This window comes from Canis lupus, chromosome 4 (genome assembly GCF_011100685.1).
Source record: "Canis lupus familiaris isolate Mischka breed German Shepherd chromosome 4, alternate assembly UU_Cfam_GSD_1.0, whole genome shotgun sequence".
In the NCBI taxonomy this organism is placed as follows: domain Eukaryota; kingdom Metazoa; phylum Chordata; class Mammalia; order Carnivora; family Canidae; genus Canis; species Canis lupus.
In genome coordinates, this window is record NC_049225.1 from 23,761,242 (window position 1) to 23,779,577 (window position 18,336).

Sequence of the window (18,336 nt, forward strand, 5' to 3'; positions counted from 1 at the left end):
ACTGTAACACATGATTCCCTGGTCTTGTCTCTTCATTGGTCATAGAAAATCTATCTGCTAGGAATCAATCTGATTGATTGCCTGAATTCCCTCTATGCCCCACTGAAAAGATAAAATAGTTTCCTTTCTTCTCCTTCTATGCTACGCCGCCGTGCACCAATCTTATCACTTATCATCCGCTCCATCTTCTGCTTAGGTTTTAAAAATATTTAATTAGAGTTTTAAAAAACATGGGAACCCTGGGTGGTGCAGCGGTTTAGCGCCTGCCTTTGGCCCAGGGCGCGATCCTGGAGACCCGGGATCGAATCCCACGTCGGGCTCCCGGTGCATGGATCCTGCTTCTCCCTCTGCCTGTGTCTCTGCCTCTCTCTCTCTCTCTCTGTGTGTGTGACTATCATAAAAAAAAAAAAAAATAACCCAGGTTGGGCACCTGGAAAAAAAAAATAAAAAACATGTAATTATTTTAATGTATGAATATTATGAAGTGATATATGAACAGTACAAAGCAAGTTCTTCCTCTATCTGTCTTTCAGTCTCCCTCCATGTGGTCACTGTCACCAATTTCTTGGGTACCCTTTCAGAGGTGTAACTGTGCTGATCTTGCTCTAATAAAGCATCTTCCCATTGCAAACCCCAGACTTCAACTGTTGCCTGGCAGTGGGGGGAAATTACACCATTTCTTTTACTTCTATTTCTACAAGTACCTAGTCACCCTAGAACATCACTTTTTTCATATATTCATTCCTCCTTCTCACAAAATATTAGTGATTTTTCACTGACAATGGGATAAACCCAACTTCTTGCCTAGTATTCAAGGTCCTCCACAAAACATTTCCATAGATTACCTTTCTAGACATCTCCCTATAGGCTAGAGTCTAGCAACACTGGTTTTCTTGTTTCCCACCAAGCCCTTGTGCTTATTCAAATCCTGGAGAATAAGGAGTGGCAATGAGTAGGCTCGTTAGTAAGAAGATTATGGGCTATGAAATGAGACAGTCCTGGCTTTGAATCATGGTGTTACCGCTTAAGACACCATGATCTCAAGCAAATAACTAAGGCTCAGAAAAGCATTTTTCATCTGAAAAATAAGGATTCTATCCACCAAGCAAGATGTGATAATTAGGGAGAAGATAGGTAAAATGCCTAGTACTTGGCAAGTATGTAGTTTGAGTCCTTAGTAAACTGGCAGGCCTATTACTACAGAACCAATGGCAATGACTTCTTTCAATTAAGCTTGAAATACATTCTCTTTGGTTTGTGTAGGACCCTGAGGGATGGAAAACAGGGGCAAGTATACTTATCATATACCTTTGAAGTATATGAAACTAATAGCAGGGGAGAACCAGAAATATAATGGGGGGGGGGAATCCATAAATTCTTTTATTTTTTATTTTTTAAAAAAAGATTTTATTTATTCATGAGAGACAGAGAGAGGCACAGGCATAGGCAGAGGGAAAAGCAGGCTCTATGCAGGCAGCCTGATGTGGGACTCGATCCCGGGACTCCAGGCTCACACCCTGTGCCGAACGCAGGTGCTAAACCGCTGAGCCATTCAGGCATCCCCATAAATTCTTTTAAAAGTAATTCACAGCTTAGTACTTCTTTGGGGTAACTACTATTTTTTTTTCTTAAAGATTTTATTTATTCATTCATGAGAGACAGAGAGAGAAAGAGAGGTAGAGACACAGGCAGAGGGAGAAGCAGGGTCCTCACAAAGAGCTGGATGCGGGACTTGATCCCAGATTCTGGGATCATGCCCTGAGCTGAAGGCAGACGCTCAACTGCTGAGCCACCCAGGCATCCTGGAAGTACAAGTTTCAAGGCTAATCAGTACAACAAAGCTAATCAATAAAGTAAAAGTTCTAGTCTTTTTAGTTTAGTGGCCACACCTCAGGTGTTCTACTACATAGTAGTGACTCTGATAGGCACCTGATAATTGGAATCAAGAGTTTTTCAAGTGCTATGCAGCAATGTTTCTAGAATCTGATATTCCATGATGACTACAATGTGGCTCACCTCTCAAATATCTGTGAAAATTCGTGAAGAAGAGAGCCCACATGAATATTATCCACAGATAAGAGGCAAAGTTAATAATCTAATAGTTTTATTACAACTGTTGGGTTGTACCAATCAGACTCAATAGCTGGTAGCAGTATTAAAAAGCATGATTCACACAGAAGGTTGCTGAGGATAGGGCTCTAAGAAGAAACACGAAGCAAAAGCAAAAAGCTTTATAACAACAACAACAACAAAAAGCTTTATAACTTTTGCTTGTCAAAATCCTACTCTGCTCTTTTTTGAGGATCACCAAAAAAGGTGATTTTTATTAAAGCCTGGGGACAGGACCCCTGGGCAGAAAGAGCTGCTGTGCCCTGGGGTTGTGAGGAATGACTGATGGTACACTCCAGAGTTAGGGGAGGTAAGGAAAAAGGGAGGTGTCCAAAAGGACTTTCACACATGCTAACGAAGATTCTCCCAATACTGGAGGCCTTGCTATTGTCAAGCTAAGATCGCTTTTTCCTCTATCCGCCTTTACCTTTTGTAACTGCCCTATACATTCCCAAACTAACCAGTACTGACCCTTAGGTAGGGACATCTCTATGCCCCTCTTCAGCAGGAAGAAATTATAGAATATGAGACCTTCTGCCTCCAACAACCTTAAAGATTTAGGAGTCAAAATTGTTCAGGGGGAAATGACGGGAGAGCATAAGGCAAGCTGAGGACAAAGCACAAGCTGACACCCTGCAGAATCTTACTCAGCTTTTAAGGCCAGGTTCAAACTGTATCTTTGCCAAGAAATCTTAGTCTCTTCAGTTGATTCTAATCTTTCTCACTGGTGCTCCCAAGAGTCCTCAGAGCTTTATTACGGTGCTTAATACATTCACTGATGCATTTGACAAACATTTGCCTATGGACACTCACTGTACTGTGGACATGCAAAAATGAGTTAAGACCCTGCTCTCAAGAGGTTCAAAGTCGAGTGAGTTGCCTTGTACTATAATTATTTATTATCTGTCTCCCTGCACTAGGAATGTTAAGTTCTATGAGGCAGACTTGGTTTTGCTCATTACTGTATTCCCAGTATTTATAAGAATGCTTAGCACACAGCGGAAGCTCAGTAATTACTGAATATGAAATTATATAGTTCTTTGTGTGTATATATCTGTATTTTTTCTCTTTTTTATCTGTATTTTTTTCTTACTAAATATCACAGACTATGTATTTCTTGGGATAGGTGATGGTTTTTGTTTATCTTTTATCTTTCTCACAGCATCTGGCTTAGTGTCATACACATAGCAATGTCTGACATTGAAGTGACTATAATTTTCAATTCAGACTTCAGTAGATTTGCTAAATTATTAAAGTTTGCAGCTTCTGTGCTCTTAAGCATAGAGAACCATCCCTGTGAATTACATTTATAAAATCTCAGAAAACTCTTTCTTTTAATGAGGAAAGAAGACAATCTGGAGGAAAGAAAATAGGCAAATTTTAGAGCTCAGTCAGATTTGGCCTAGAAGAATTATTCACAGGAAAAAGGATATTGAGTGGAATAGGGAAAATCTGATAGATGATAGAGACTAATTTTTAAAATAAAGCCCAAACAAACCTTGTTCCCCATTTAAAAAAAAAAAAAAAAAAAAGGAAGAAAGGAAACTGTCTACTTTCTTTGTTAAATAAGAAACACAGCAGTTACTTATAGCATGAATAGAGCAATTTTTCCAGGTTCCCCAATCCTTCCAACTATTACTCTGGGACGAAACATCTAGAGACCCTGATGGAGTGCAGCCTGTCCAGAGCAGTGGGTCACAAGCTGAAGTGCACAGGAGAATCACCTCAGCAGCCTTTTAAGAAATACTGATGCCTGGACTCACCTACTAAGCTCCTGATGTAGTTGAAGATGGCCCAGAAATCACATTTCTGAAAAGTTCCCCAAATGATACTGGGCAACCGGGCTTGAGATGCACTGCTCTGGAGGAAGGGGATGGTTAAGGAGGGCTTCGGTATCAAAAGGACAAGATCTGGGATGTCCGAGTGGCTCAGCGGTTGAGCGTCTGCCTTCAGCTCAGGGCCTGATACCAGGGTTTGGGATCAAGTCCTACATTGGGCTCCCTGCAGTGAGCCTGCTTCTGTGTCTCTCATGAGTAAATAAATAATATCTTTTTTAAAAAAAAAAAACAAAAAAAACAAGGGATCCCTGGGTGGCGCAGCGGTTTGGCGCCTGCCTTTGGCCCAGGGCGTGATCCTGGAGACCCGGGATCGAATCCCACGTCGGGCTCCCGGTGCATGGAGCCTGCTTCTCCCTCTGCCTGTGTCTCTGCCTCTCTCTCTCTCTCTCTCTGTGTGACTATCATAAAAAAAAAAAAAAAAAAAAAAAGACAAGATCTGGAATAAAAAGCCTTGGCTATCCAGACTCTGGGTGGGTCATTCATTTCTCTTTCTCTCTGTCTCTATATTCTTAATGGAAAGAAAAAAAAATCTAACAGGGCTGCTGGAAAGACAGAAAGAGAAAAATGTGAAAGGCTGTGAAACATTGCACAGTCATTAAGCAATATGCAAATATTTACTTAGTACTACCACTAGGACTGCCAGTCTTCTAGGTCTGTACAGAAGCCCACACAGAAAATGATTAGTATGAGCCAAATGAAAAGTTACATTTTCATGTTCACAAATGCAAATGGAATAAAAGAAAGAATTAGGGAGCAGATGGTGATTCCCCTTTAATGAGACATGGTCCTAGAGAGATGGACTGATAACCTTAGGAGCAAAGGCCCTTCATTAACTTTCATTTTAGTTAATTGCTATGTTTACAAACTTAATCAACATGAGAGGACAATCAATCTCAATCTCCTTGCTAAAGCAGCCTGGAAATTCTGGGCCTGAATAATTTAGCACCCAGATTTTTAACCTTTGACAAAAATCTATCTTTTTATACTTCAAAGCCCTTCTGCGAGGTCTCCAGGTCCTACATCAACTCCTCCCAAAGCCACTCTAATCCTTCAAGGGAGATGTCGCCAACACCCAATTTAAAGCTTTGAAATATAAATTCATAGTAAAACATGAATTAGCCTATTACGATAGATAATTATTTTAAGGTCAAATAAATGTCTGGACCAAACTTAGCTAAAAATTAGTCTGGTAGAAAGAAGTGTTTCCTAATGCAAACAACACTGTGCTTCCAGCATAGGGGCTAAAAATCTACCTAAACATTTGCCATTAATTTTCTGAAATTACAATTTCCAACAGATATAAGCTGGGTACTAAGCAGTGTGAAAGTTGTCTCTGGGAGAGAAGACTGCTCTCTGTCACTTTCTGTGAATGATGAGTTTTCTCCCATCACCGAGGGAACGCCTGCTGTGGGGACAGAAATATTTTTAGAGCCAGGTCAGTTTCTTTGGTAGTGGCCCAGTGGGAATAGTCCAGTGGATTGGGGCTGAGAATGAAAAGATCTGACACTGTGGAATGTGTGTGTATGTGTGTGATCGTTAAGAGGTATGCTTCTTCGCTGATTTCTGCTTCAGTATGTCCATCCCACACCCTGCCAAAACCCCAGATGCTGACTCAGTTCAAACCATCTGCCCCTTCCTGCACCAGGTACAGCTGGTGTGCAAAAGTATCAGAGAGCAGTGTTGACTAGTGCTGCTACAAACTCATGGTCTCCAATCACAATGCTGTGCACAAAATGCTCAGTCATCTCTTCCTGAATTCTCTAATAATCTTAGTCTTTTGGCTTCTATGCTTGCTCCTTTCCAAACTATTTTTTATAAAGCAGGCAGAGCCATTTATTTAAGCATATGTATAACCATGTCATTTCATTGCTCACAGCCCTTTAATAACTTCCCATTGTGCTGTGAATATAACCCAAACTCATCTCATGCATGCGTTGGCCCCCATCTCGCCCTCAGACCTCCTCTCAGGCCATTCTCCTTCTTGCTAGTATGCTCCAACCACAACAGCCCCCTTTCAGTTCATCACATGTGCTAGACCTTTGTGTTTTCTGTTGGTTATGGACTCAATGTATCACCCCAACCCCCAAACTTATACATTAAAGCCCTAACCCCCAGTGGGGCCATATTAGAAGGGGGACCTCTAAGCAAATAAACAAGGTTAAATGAGGTCTTCGGGGTGAGGCTCTGAACTGACAGGATTAGTGTCCTTATAAGAAGACAGAAACATCAGTCTGTGGTGTTTTGTTGTAGCAGCCCAAGCAGACTAATATACTGGCTCAGAGTTTTGAACGTATTCTATTTCCTTCTTTCTGGAGCCCCTCTTCCCTCTTCCTCATTTTCTTCTTTTTTTCTCTTTCTCTACTTCCTTACTTCTCATTCTAATATGTCCTCCACTCTAATAAAACAGCTCCCAAAGATCATCAATTATTACCATTCTACCAAAAAGCCAATAGCTGTTTATCATCTTACTTTACTGGACCCTCTTTGTCCCCTGTTACCATTATTTCATTGGCTTCAATTGTACTAGTTTTTATAACCGTTTCCTTCCTGTGCTGTTTAAATGTTAATGTTCCACTTGATTTTGTCTTTGGCCAAAGAAGTACAGTTCTTTTCTGTATAATACTCTTCTTAGGCAATCTCATAGGTTCCTATGGCTTTAACTTGAATAGTGTGTTGATGATTTCCAAACTTATCTGACTCATCTGAAGTAGATCTGAATATCCAAGTACCTGCTAATCATCTCTAACTGGATACTCCACAGGTATCTTAAATCAAGATATCTATAGTTAAACTCTTTATCTTCCTCAGTAAATCAGTCTCTTTTTAATTTCTCTCCAGATAGACTTTCTGGAATTTTTTTTTACTTTTTAAAGTTTTATTTATTTATTTATGAGATACACACACACACACACACACACACACACACACACACAGAGGCAGAGACACAGGCAGAGGGAGAAGCAGACTCCATGCAGGGAGCCCGATGTGGGACTTGATCCCGGGACTCCAGGATCACGCCCTGGGCCCAAGGCAGGTGCTACACCACTGAGCCACCCAGGCATTCCAGGAATTTTTTTTTTTTTTTTTAATAAGTTCTAGGCCCAATGTGGGGCTTCAACTCACAACCCTGAATCCAAGAGTTGCATTCTCAACTGACAGAGCCAGACAGACACCCCGTTTAATTTCTCAATCTTAGTTCCTGGTGCCACCTTTTGTCTGAAAAAGAAACTCAAGGGCTTTTTCTGGACTCTCCCTTCTTCCTCGTCCACTACTCTTTTTTTTTTTTTTTTTTCCAAGTATCAGGGATGATTAGCTATCATCTTTGCTTCATGACACTCTCATTATGTTAGTACCTTTACAATACAGCCATATCTTCCCGTGGTTCCTTTTCTTCCTATAAATGAAGATACCTACCTTTCCCTCTTTGAAGTGTTTCTTGAGCTGCTTCTGCATGGCAGTCAGCTTCTTAGACTGCACTCCACTGTAGGCCAGCAGCATGCCACCGAACTGCCGCTCAGTAATTTTCCCATCCACAGGGTCATGGCGTTCGAACTAGGGAGGGAAAACAGTGTTCTTGAGGTCAAATGCAAAGTATTTTGACATGAAATGAGGAATGATCAACTGTGTTGGATGACAGAAAATAGCTGATGGCCACCAAGGCTGTATTTTTGAACTATAATTCTCACCAAGATTTGAAAAAATCAATCAGGAACAGAAGATCTGGGGTGTTATCCCAGCTTTGTCACTATTTATGACTTCAAGAAAGTCACCCGGCTACTCTGGGCCTCAATATCCTCCTGCATAAAACAGAGCTGCTGTAACACTTCATACCTTACAGTGCAGGAGCATCCTTGTGGGGATAAAAACAATGTTAAAACTCCATTCCAATTCATGAGTAATGTTATTGGTAATAAGTGCTCTCTGAATCATCTATGTACCTGCTACTCAGAGGTAATTCAAAAGCTAATTATCACACTCTGCCAGTACTTATTATAATCAACAAAGGAATGACAAAGGAGGGTGATTCTCCCTTAGAACTCAAACTAGGGAAAACCATCTATCTGTCACAGACTTAGGGGACTGGCTGCTAGTTAAGGAGCAGATGGGACCAGATTGAAGGAATGTAGCAAACATTGACACTCAAATCCCCCTGCCCTCTGGGAAATAAGTGCACTCTCCCAGGAAATGGTAGAGGACACTGCCAAAAGCTTACTGAGTTCTCTAACAGGAAGACCAGGAGGACGAGCACTGAATGCTAGAGGTGAGGGAGGGCTATGCAGAAGTTCCTCATTATGGTAAGGAGGTGCTCTCAGACAGTGGGGAATATGCCAAAAACTAGAAGTTAATGACGGATGTTTGTGGAAGTCACAGACACAAAACTCCTAAACAACTTTCACAAAACCTGCAATTATGTATGTGCTGGTAGAAATGAATGGGAATGGGAACATGATAAATCGAAACTTAGAAGGAATGGCCAAAAGTGGTCTTCCAACTGCCCAAAACGTCCCCATAAAACCTCAGTTTGCCTGAATTATTAAAAAAAAGAAAAGAAAATCCTAACACACAAAATTAAAACTGAAAAATTGTAAAAAAAAAAAAAAGACAAGTTATATACAACAAAAAATATAGTCACTGAAGATGAATTCAGTTTAGAATTTTATGTTATGACCCTAAATCTCAAGAAATGTAAGATTTGACAGGGGTAGGCGGAGGAAGAGTCAGAGAGAGAGGGAGAGAATCTTAAGCGGGCTCTATGCCTAGTGTGGAGCCCAACGGGACTTGATCTCACAACCCTGAGATCACGACCTGAGCCAAAATCAAGAGTCAGACACTTAACCAACTGATACAGCCAGGTACCCCAAGAAATGGAAGATTTTTAAGAAAATCTTAAATCCCCCTTAACTGAGTCAAAAAGTAGAAAATCTGAGTAGGCTAATTGCCATTAAAACAACTCTGAAAAAAGCTAATTATTATAAATTTGATCAACTGTACATTTGTAAAGTCTTATCAGTTCCTCTGTCTGTACTTAATATTGTTATATACACTCATACTTTTAAGGATTTCAAAGAAAAGTAACACATTTTTAGGTTTTCCCCAAAATGGTCATCAAATGCTAGGACATCAATAGAGCTTGAAAAGTGCCTTAATTAAATATGTTTATTTACCACAAAACTACTGAAAATTCATTAAATATACTTAAATATGCAGATGGAAAAGTTAAGTATAAAGGACCTCTAGCTAATTTCAATAATATTAGAAAATGAAGATTTTCATTTAAAAATGGAGACAGAAAAAAAAATGGAGACAGGAAGGAGCGCCCGGGTGGCTCAGTCAGCTGACTCTTGGTTTCAGCTCGTGTCATGATCTCAGAGTTGTGAGATTGAGCCCCATGTGGGCTCCATGGTGGGTATAGAGCCTGCTTGGAATTCTTTTTCTCTCCCTCTCCCTCTGCCCCTCCTTATCACCTAAAAAAATTGGAGACAGGAAAGTTATTATAGTGCCAGTTGCAGTGTTAATGATACTTACATATGTATAAATAACAAAATGGCTAAAGATGGGGCCAGAAACCAATTAGAAAACAAAACAATTTGAAGATGGTAAAATATCCCCATAGTTTTATTGGAAAATAACAATTACCAGGAAATTTTAAGATTCTTACATGGCAGGGCATAATCCTGTTCTCATAGGAGGGGTGTAGAAAGACATAAGACATTGCTAAGTAAGGTCATGTCGACAAACATTTCCTGAATGTCTACTAGTTCTCTAGCACTGTTAGTCATTGTGGAGTAAAGAAGGAGATGATATTGTCCTCCAGAACTTCACTAGCACCTAGTAGGGAGATAAGACTTACATATGGGACAAAATAAGGAAGTATGTAGCTAAGAGTGAAATACTCTTTCAATTCTTATCTCCTCAGTTAGTATGGTTAACTTGACTTATACATACACCTTCGCTAGTGGGAACAGGACACAAGAGCTACATTTTAACATCAGCAACCATTTACTGAGCATGTACTATGGGCCAGGAACTTCCCCCATATATCCCTTCATTTAATCACTTAACAACACTATGGAGTAGATGTTATCAGCTCCGTTTTACAAATGAGAAAACCAAGGCAACCATGTGGCAGAGTTGGGATTCAAACTCAGCTCTGTCTGCATCCACAGACTGTATCTCAATATCACACTATTTCCTCCTTCTAACCAACGGTACATATTCATCCTATGGGACAGCACTGCAATGTTTTGGACAAACTAACAGGACTATTGGGCTTAGTCATATTTATTTTTTTAAAAATATTTTATTTATTTGACAGAGAGAGAGAATGCAAGCAGGTGGAACAGCAGGCAGAGGGACAGAGAGAAGCAGGTTCCCTGCTGAGCAGGGAGTCCAACGTGGGGCTCCATCCTAGGACCCCAGGATTATGACCTGAGCCAAAGGCAGCTGTTTAACCAACTGAGCCACCCAGGTGCCCCGGGCTTAATCGTATTTAAAACTATTGGAAACCGTCCTTGAAGCAAAACTTCAAAACTATTTCCAAAGAAATCAACATTGTCAATATTAAGACCTCTTTTTTTAAATTCAACTACTCAATATTTCATTTTTGCTACCCTATCACTTCTAAAGAGCTGATTAGTTTTTTTGATTAATGTTTGACAATATCAAAAGTTTTCAGGATTCTAATTAAGTTTGAATTATGGTTCAATGTCCCTTCTTGAAATGAAACGGACGACTGACAACATTTTTGCAAATGGGAATACTTTCTGTAATGTTTACATCAGATCTTCAGGGAAAGGTGGTCCCTGGGCAGAAGCTGGAGATGCACAGATCACCTAGGGGCTTTAAGAGGCAAGGGAAACAAAGTGGTGGTCCCTGCTCCCTCAGGCAGGCCTTCACAATTTTGGGTGCTCATTTTCTCTTTCTCTGGGAGATTTCACAACCATGGAGAAATTTCATATATCCGAGTTAGATGAATTTGAAGCTTTATCCTACATGAGAGATTCAAGGGTGAAATATTTCTTGTTTATAGTGTTGGCAGCAGCAGCAGCTTGCTCCAGGCTTGGGAAAGGCCCGTCTTAGTCTGCTCTCCACAGGAGCAGAAAGCCTCACCTCTGTGATTTTTTTCAAAGACAATTTCCAGTAGAAATTTCCAAGTGACAATTCTAATGCTCAAATTAATATTTTTATTAATGTTCTTTTGAGAACTCAGACATGACTTTGGACAACGGGTTCTATTATTGTTATTATTTTTATGGGGTTGGAACCTCAAAGGGCCTAAAAGCTCTAAAACTCAGCTCCATGAAGTATGAAAACTCAGCTCCATGAAATATGAAAGCTCCATGAAGCTTCAGAGCTACTACCTCCTCTGTAATTTTATTTCAGAGAGCACTTCTCCTTTTAGGTTTTAAGGCTCCTCTGAGCCAAGGCTGCCTTGTATCTGGGATCTTAACACAACTGGAGGAGGTGGGAGAGAGTGGCTTCTTTTTACATACAAAACGGCAAATGGAAACTGGCTTGAACTAACGTGCTATTCACAACTTTTATTAGCTGAAGACCTCCTAGGCTGAGGCTAGGGAGCTTCAAGGGCAATTTCTCAAGGATATTCACTGGGGCTACATTTTCACGGGCTACAGCTAGACATCACACAGCTCTTGGGATGAAGTGTGTAACATAAGCCTATAAAATCCTGTGGGTGCAAGTCCTGGAGCACGGGGTGCACGTAATCCCCCAGGTCATGAGACCGTCTTTTGGGAAAGACATAGGTTATTACAAAATTATCATAATGTAGAGATCTTCCAATTGTGTATTTGGAAGCAATTCAAATGACTAGCTTCCATTTCACTTAAATCCTCTTATGTTCCACTTCAATGACAAGAAATTCCAATCTATTTGCTCTTGTGGCACAGAATTGTGTGCATTCCAGCACACCATTGACCATTTGCATTGCTTTTCTTGTCTAGGAAGAGAGCTGAACAGCCTAGTATTTTCTCTTCTGTAGCCACTGCCACTTTCTCAAATGGATACAAGCTGTTGGCTCCCTGTTGTTCCCCAGGGGGTTGCAAAGAAGGGCCAGGGAAGTGGAGCCAAAAAACTGTCCATGAGATTTTTCCTGGCTTTCTTTCCATATTATGTCTCTTGCTCCCACCCCTGCCCCTTGTTGAGAGAAGGAATAGCCTTTTGGAAGGACAGATGGTCTATATATCTAGATGAAATGATTTAAGGAATATGGGAAGCAGAAAGAGAAAAAAATATGTATTATGAACAAAAGCCAAAAACAAGATTTAAAAAGTCACAAAAGGGAAAGGAAATCAGTATCTGCAAATGGATCTTGATTTATTACAGACTTTCGATGTTAGTCTATCTCAACAAATGTAAACTTCAATCTTATTCTCTTTTATACAGTAATCTTTCAGGAGATTTTATTTATCCTCTAGAGTAAATCCTGCCCCTATACAAGTATTTCAGAGTGATAATTTTCATGATAGGCTTTTTCTAGTTTCTGAACTGCACAATGCAACTAATACAGAGTAATCTTAAACCACTGAGCTGAACACATCTATGTTTTTCAACATGACAGTATTTGTCTTTTGATCTTTTTTTTTTTTTTTTTTAAGTAATCTCTATGCCCAACATGGGGCTTGAACTCATGACCTTGAGATCAAGAGTCACATGCTCTACTGACTGGAGCCAGCCAGGGGCCCAAGTATTTGTCTTTTGGATCTTCATCATGCCGCTGCTACTCCTACCAGGAGTCTCAGAACAACTGTCTGTTATGCCTACCAAAAGGAAAAACAGTGACAGGCCATGTTCTCTCTACTGCAAACACACTCAGTGAGCATGACACACACATGTCATAGTTTGAATGGGAAATCTGTTTCTGTAGTTGGTAGGGAACTTCAGAGAGCCCCAGGTCAAATTGTCCAGAGCCTGAGTTTCCTTGATCATTAAATATAAACTGCATCTTCACTGTCAACACTAATACTGTCTTTTGGCTAACTGGCAAGCTGAGGAAGAAGCCCACAATTTGGAATGGAGGCAACATGGTTAGGTGTGCTCAGTGAGGGCCAAAATAATCCTCAGAGTCTAGGACCATGAGATTATAGATTACTAAACTGCTGAACTTTTCTACTTCAAAACCAAGGGTACTTTCCATTTTAAAACTATTCTTAAGTCCAAGGTGGTGACCAAATGAAGAGACTACACGGCATGAATATCAGTCATATAGTTAGACCAGAAGAAGGCTAATTTCTCAGTCTGATAGTCAAAACCAGGACGATAACCAGACTGATACATAAACTTATTACAGGATAGTAAAAATCAGAGTGTACTTGACCGAGGGTGTCAGGGGAAAACATTTTAGATCTGGAACAAGGAGTTTCAAGGTAGGGTAAGTTTTGGTTTCATTCTGTGAAAGGTAACATATTAAAGTGACTACGAACAAGGACTTTAGAATCAGCAAGGTTGAGTTCAAATTCTGGCTTGACCCTATACTTGCTGCTGTGACTTTAGCTAAGTGGCTTACTCCCTCTAAGGCTTCAAAATCTTCCCACCAAAAAAACAAAAACAACAACAACAACAACAACAAAAAATGGAGAGAATATTCACAACCTCAAAGTGTTGGAAGGTTTAAATGAGGTAATATATACAACGAAATTAGCACAGACTTTGCTGCATAGTTAGCATTCATTAAATGTAGCAATTAATATTTTTATCACCATGATATCCCTGTCCAGGAAGCTAAAAGCCTCAATTGGTTATTTTGTTCTTGGTAGGTATTAACTAAGTTCAATTACTATTTCTCACTGCTCTTCTCATAATTGTGTTTGGTCAGTCTCTGATCACGGAAAATTACTTTCACATTTGGAAAGCTGAAAAAGTAAATGCAACAAATTTTATTCTTTAAAACACATTAGAATGATTTCAAGATTAGACTACTGACAGTTGGCTGAAGCAGAACACTACGTAAATCCTATATCCTGGCCATCTATTGTCAGGAAACATGCGTAAAGGATGTGCCTGATAAATATGTACTGAAGGAGTACAGACAAAACACCAGAAAATTAATTCACAGCACTGTCCTATTGAGAGGATTTCCATTTCTCCTCTCCACTACCGCCATGACAGTGTTTTCTGTAAGAACACTCTCGAGAATGTCATTCATTACTGCTAATCAGTAATCTATTTGAATGATTATTACCACCTGGCAGGTGCTGTCTTGGGAACTTACCTTATGTAATCCTCACAACACTATATAACAGGTACTGTTATTATTCTATTTTTATAGGCAAGAAAACATAGAATTTAAATTACTTGCCTGCACAGTGAATCTGGGGGGAAATTTCCCTCTGGTCTCAATCAGCACAGTTGATTTGCTCTTATCTTAAAAGCACCATGAATCATCCTTCCCTTTTTATCCTGGTTACTGGAAAGTTAGAATAAAATTTGTGGCCTACCTCTAATAAGAACAGGAGACTTTATAATTTATATTGGTCATAATAATCTTACTCTTGGCTTTTTCTTACCTTCTTCCTTTAACTTTCATTTCTCAGCAAGTTTTAATTAACTTTTGTCTCACTGAATGTATTTTTTAAGGCCTTTTAAAGTTCTTTCTTGGGGTGCCTGGCTGGCTCAGGTGGTAGAGCATGAAACTCTCGATCTCAGGGTTTTGAGTCTGAGTCTCGCATTGAATGTAGAGATTTAAAAAATAAAATTGTAAAAAAAGAAATCCTTTCTTGAATAGGGCAAGATATAAATATCTTGATATTTATATATAATCTTGATCAAACAGTGTTGGATATCTAGATTGTTTCACTCTGGGGTCACAATAAATACCACCATTGAGATAAACTTTTTCTGCACTTATTTTTTCATTGTTTTTGGATTGATCTCTAAAAATAGAATCATTGGGGATCCCTGGGTGGCTCAGTGGTTTGGCGCCTGCCTTCGGCCCAGGGCGTGATCCTGGGGTCCTGGGATCGAGTCCCGCATCGGGCTCCCTGCATGGAGCCTGCTTCTCCTTTGTCTGTGTCTCTGCCTCTCTGTGTCTCTCATGAATAAATAAATAAAATCTTTAAAAAAACAATAAAAATAAAAATAGAATCATGAAGACTCTATAAGCTCTTTGAAATTATGAATATTTGATATATACAAAATAATTTACATAACAGACAAGTTATGAAGCATAATAATAATAAAAACACCATGAACCTTCCAGTTAACTTGAGAGAGGAAGAATTAGCACAATGGTGGAAGCTCATCTCCTACTCTCCTGTAAGAGGTAACTACCCTCTGGATTTTTCTATTGCCTTGTTCTTTTCTTAGTTTATAACATGTTTGTGTCCCTAACCAATTTGTTATTTCTGTTTGCTTTTGCACTTCATAAAATGGTATCATACTGATTACATTCTTTCATAATTAGTTTTTTTAAGTGTTATATGTATGTTTTTCAGTGTTATATTTCTAAGATTTATTGATGTTGACACATTTATGTGTACTTTTTTTGGTTTTACTGTTATAGATTTCTGCTGTTTGAAAGTACCACTATCAGTTTTCCTATAAATGGATATCTGAGTTATTGTCAGCTTTTTTTGCTATTACGAATAATGCTATCATGAACATTCTTCTATTAGTGTCTGTGAAACAGGAATAAGAATTCCTAGTCCAGGGATCCCTGGGTGGCGCAGAGGTTTGGCGCCTGCCTTTGGCCCAGGGCGCGATTTTGGAGACCCGGGATCGAATCCCACATCAGGTTCCCGGTGCTTGGAGCCTGCTTCTCCCTCTGCCTATGTCTCTGCCTCTCTCTCTCTCTCTGTGACTATCATAAATAAAAAAAAAAAAAAAAAAAAAAAAAAATTAAAAAAAAAAAAAGAATTCCTAGTCCAGGGTATGTATTTAGAAATGGAACTGCTGGCTTATGAATATTCAATTATTATAATATTTATTTTATTATCTTTATATTTTACATATTATATTTTATATATTATTTTGATCATATATTTTTGGTCTCTATGTATTACATATTACAAAATATATTTTATATATTATTATTTATTATAAAATATCAGAAGAATCTCCAATGCTTTTATTAGCTATGTATAAGAGTTCCCCTAGCTTCTCATCTTCAGCACTTGGTATTGTCAGACTTTTTATTTTTTGCCAATTTAGTTTGTCTAAAAGTGGTAGGTATAAACTCTTTAATGTTCTTGGTTCATATTACCAAATTAATTTCCAGGAAGCTATATCAATTTATAGTCCCAGTAGTACATGAGAATACATATTTCTTAGTACGTTTGACAATATCAGGTATGATAATAAAAAAAAATTGTTGCTGGGGGGAAAAATGGTAACTTATTTGTTTTCTTAAAGATTTTACTTATTTATTTGAGAGAGTAAGAGAGAGCACAAGTAGGGGAAAGGGCAGAGGGAGAGAATATCCAAGCAGATTCCCACTGAGCAAGGAGCCCCACTCTGGGCTTGATCTCACGGGCCATGAGATTAGGGCCCAAGCCAAACTCAAGAGTTGGATGCTCAATCAACTGAGCCACCCAGATACTTCAAATGGTAACTTATGTTAATGAATATTTCTTTGATTACTAGTGAGGCTGACCATTTTTCTAATGTGTACTGGTCATTTCTATATCTTCCTTTTAATTTTTTTATGTTCTTTGGCTATTTTTTTTAGTAGAAATGCTCATATTTGTCTCATTAATTTATAAGATTAAAAATATTTGCTCTTTTAAAATATAGTTTTAAGTTTGCTTTATGAACATAAGTTTTATTATTTTTTTAATGCATACAAGCTTTAAATCTTCATTACAGTGAAATGCATGGACCTTTTTCTTTATGAATTGTTTCACTGGCTTTTATCCAGCAATTCTTCCCTTGTGAGATAAGAGGCTAAGCATCAATTTATGGTTTCTTCTTTAAAAAAACAAAACAAAACGGGAACTTGGGTGGCACAGTAAGTTGAGTGTCTGACTCTTGGTTTTGGTTCACGTTGTGATGTAGGGTGATGAGATCAGGGTCATGAGATTAAGACCCACGTTGGGCTCTGTTCAGCATGGAGCCTGCTTGAGATTGTCCCCCTCTCTCCCTCTGCCCTCCAGCTCATACTCTTGCTTTCTCTCTTTCAAATGAATAAATCTTAAGGAAAAAAGAAAGAAAACAAAATATTAAAATAGATTTCTCAATACCACACAAAATGATTAAATCCTCAGAACAAAAAAGGAGATTATCAGCTAAGTGTTTTAATTTTTTTTAATTTTTATTTATTTATGATAGAGAGAGAGAGAGAGAGGCAGAGACACAGGCAGAGGGAGAAGCAGGCTCCATGTACCAGGAGCCCGACGTGGGATTCGATCCCAGGTCTCCAGGATTGCGCCCTGGGCCAAAGGCAGGCGCCAAACCGCTGCGCCACCCAGGGATCCCCGCTAAGTTTGTTTTAAAAAGTCCTCCAGTTTGCTGACTTTGTAACTAGCCTGAATGTTTGGGAATTTAGACTAACATGGGGTCATTTAAACTGAATAATCTCAAGTTAATTCAGTCCAGTTAACTTCCTTTTTTGTTTTGTTTTGTTTAAAGGTATATGACCAAATATTTTATTTTAAAGATTTTATTTATTTATTTGAGAGGGGAGAAAGAGAGAGGAAGCATGAGTTGGAGGAGGAGCAGAGAAAAAGGGAGAAGAAGACTCCCTACTAAGCAGGGACCCCAAGATCATGACCTGATCTGAAGGTAGATACTTAACTGACTGAGCTACCCAGGCACCCTGGTACATAACCAAATACTGAGCAAAGGAGAAAGCAAGGGGAAAAAAAAACATAGTTTAGCTCCAAAGAAAAGAAAGTATAAAAGGGCTAGTACACTTGTTTGAAAAAATTCCTTAGGTTGTTAGGGAATAATCCATGCTCTATCATTCATAATAGCAAACATTTATATAGTACTTGTTATGTGCCAGGTCCTGTTCTAAATGTTTCCCATATATTAACTCACATGGCATTTTGAATTACACAAAATTCATGTGGTTATTTTTCCCTAAGACTTTGATTAATATGAACAAGTCAGACTCTGGCAAAATTAAGTGCTATTTAATATTCCAATCAATCTATGAAGTTAATGTTTCCACATAGAATTGCTTCATAGGATTAGTCGGAAGTTATTTTTCCCTTTAAGATAACTCTTTCAGCAAGCAGATCTTATCATATCCAATTTCTGCTTTCAATAACCATTTTATTCTAATTCACAGCAACAGAAAAAAATCTGTCTTGTGTTAATATATTCCTTTGAGAGTTGAGGCTCAGCATTATTCAGAGTTCAAGGACATTCTTCTTTTCATATGAGATCACAAGAGTTTTGGAGACAGACTATGACTGTTGGAAAAAAATATAAA

General features: G+C 38.8%; 1 protein-coding gene across 11 annotated transcripts in view; it reads right to left on the reverse strand.

Moving 5' to 3' along the window:
* The window catches only part of MICU1 (mitochondrial calcium uptake 1), a 248,383-nt gene that overhangs the window by 33,613 nt on the left and 196,434 nt on the right, over window positions 1-18,336 (reverse strand). For all 11 annotated transcript variants that reach the window (XM_038534294.1, XM_038534296.1, XM_038534288.1 and 8 more), the window contains one exon: window positions 7,362-7,499. In XM_038534294.1, coding sequence (XP_038390222.1) covers window positions 7,362-7,499 — 138 coding nt within the window. The remainder of the gene's footprint in view (window positions 1-7,361; window positions 7,500-18,336) is intronic.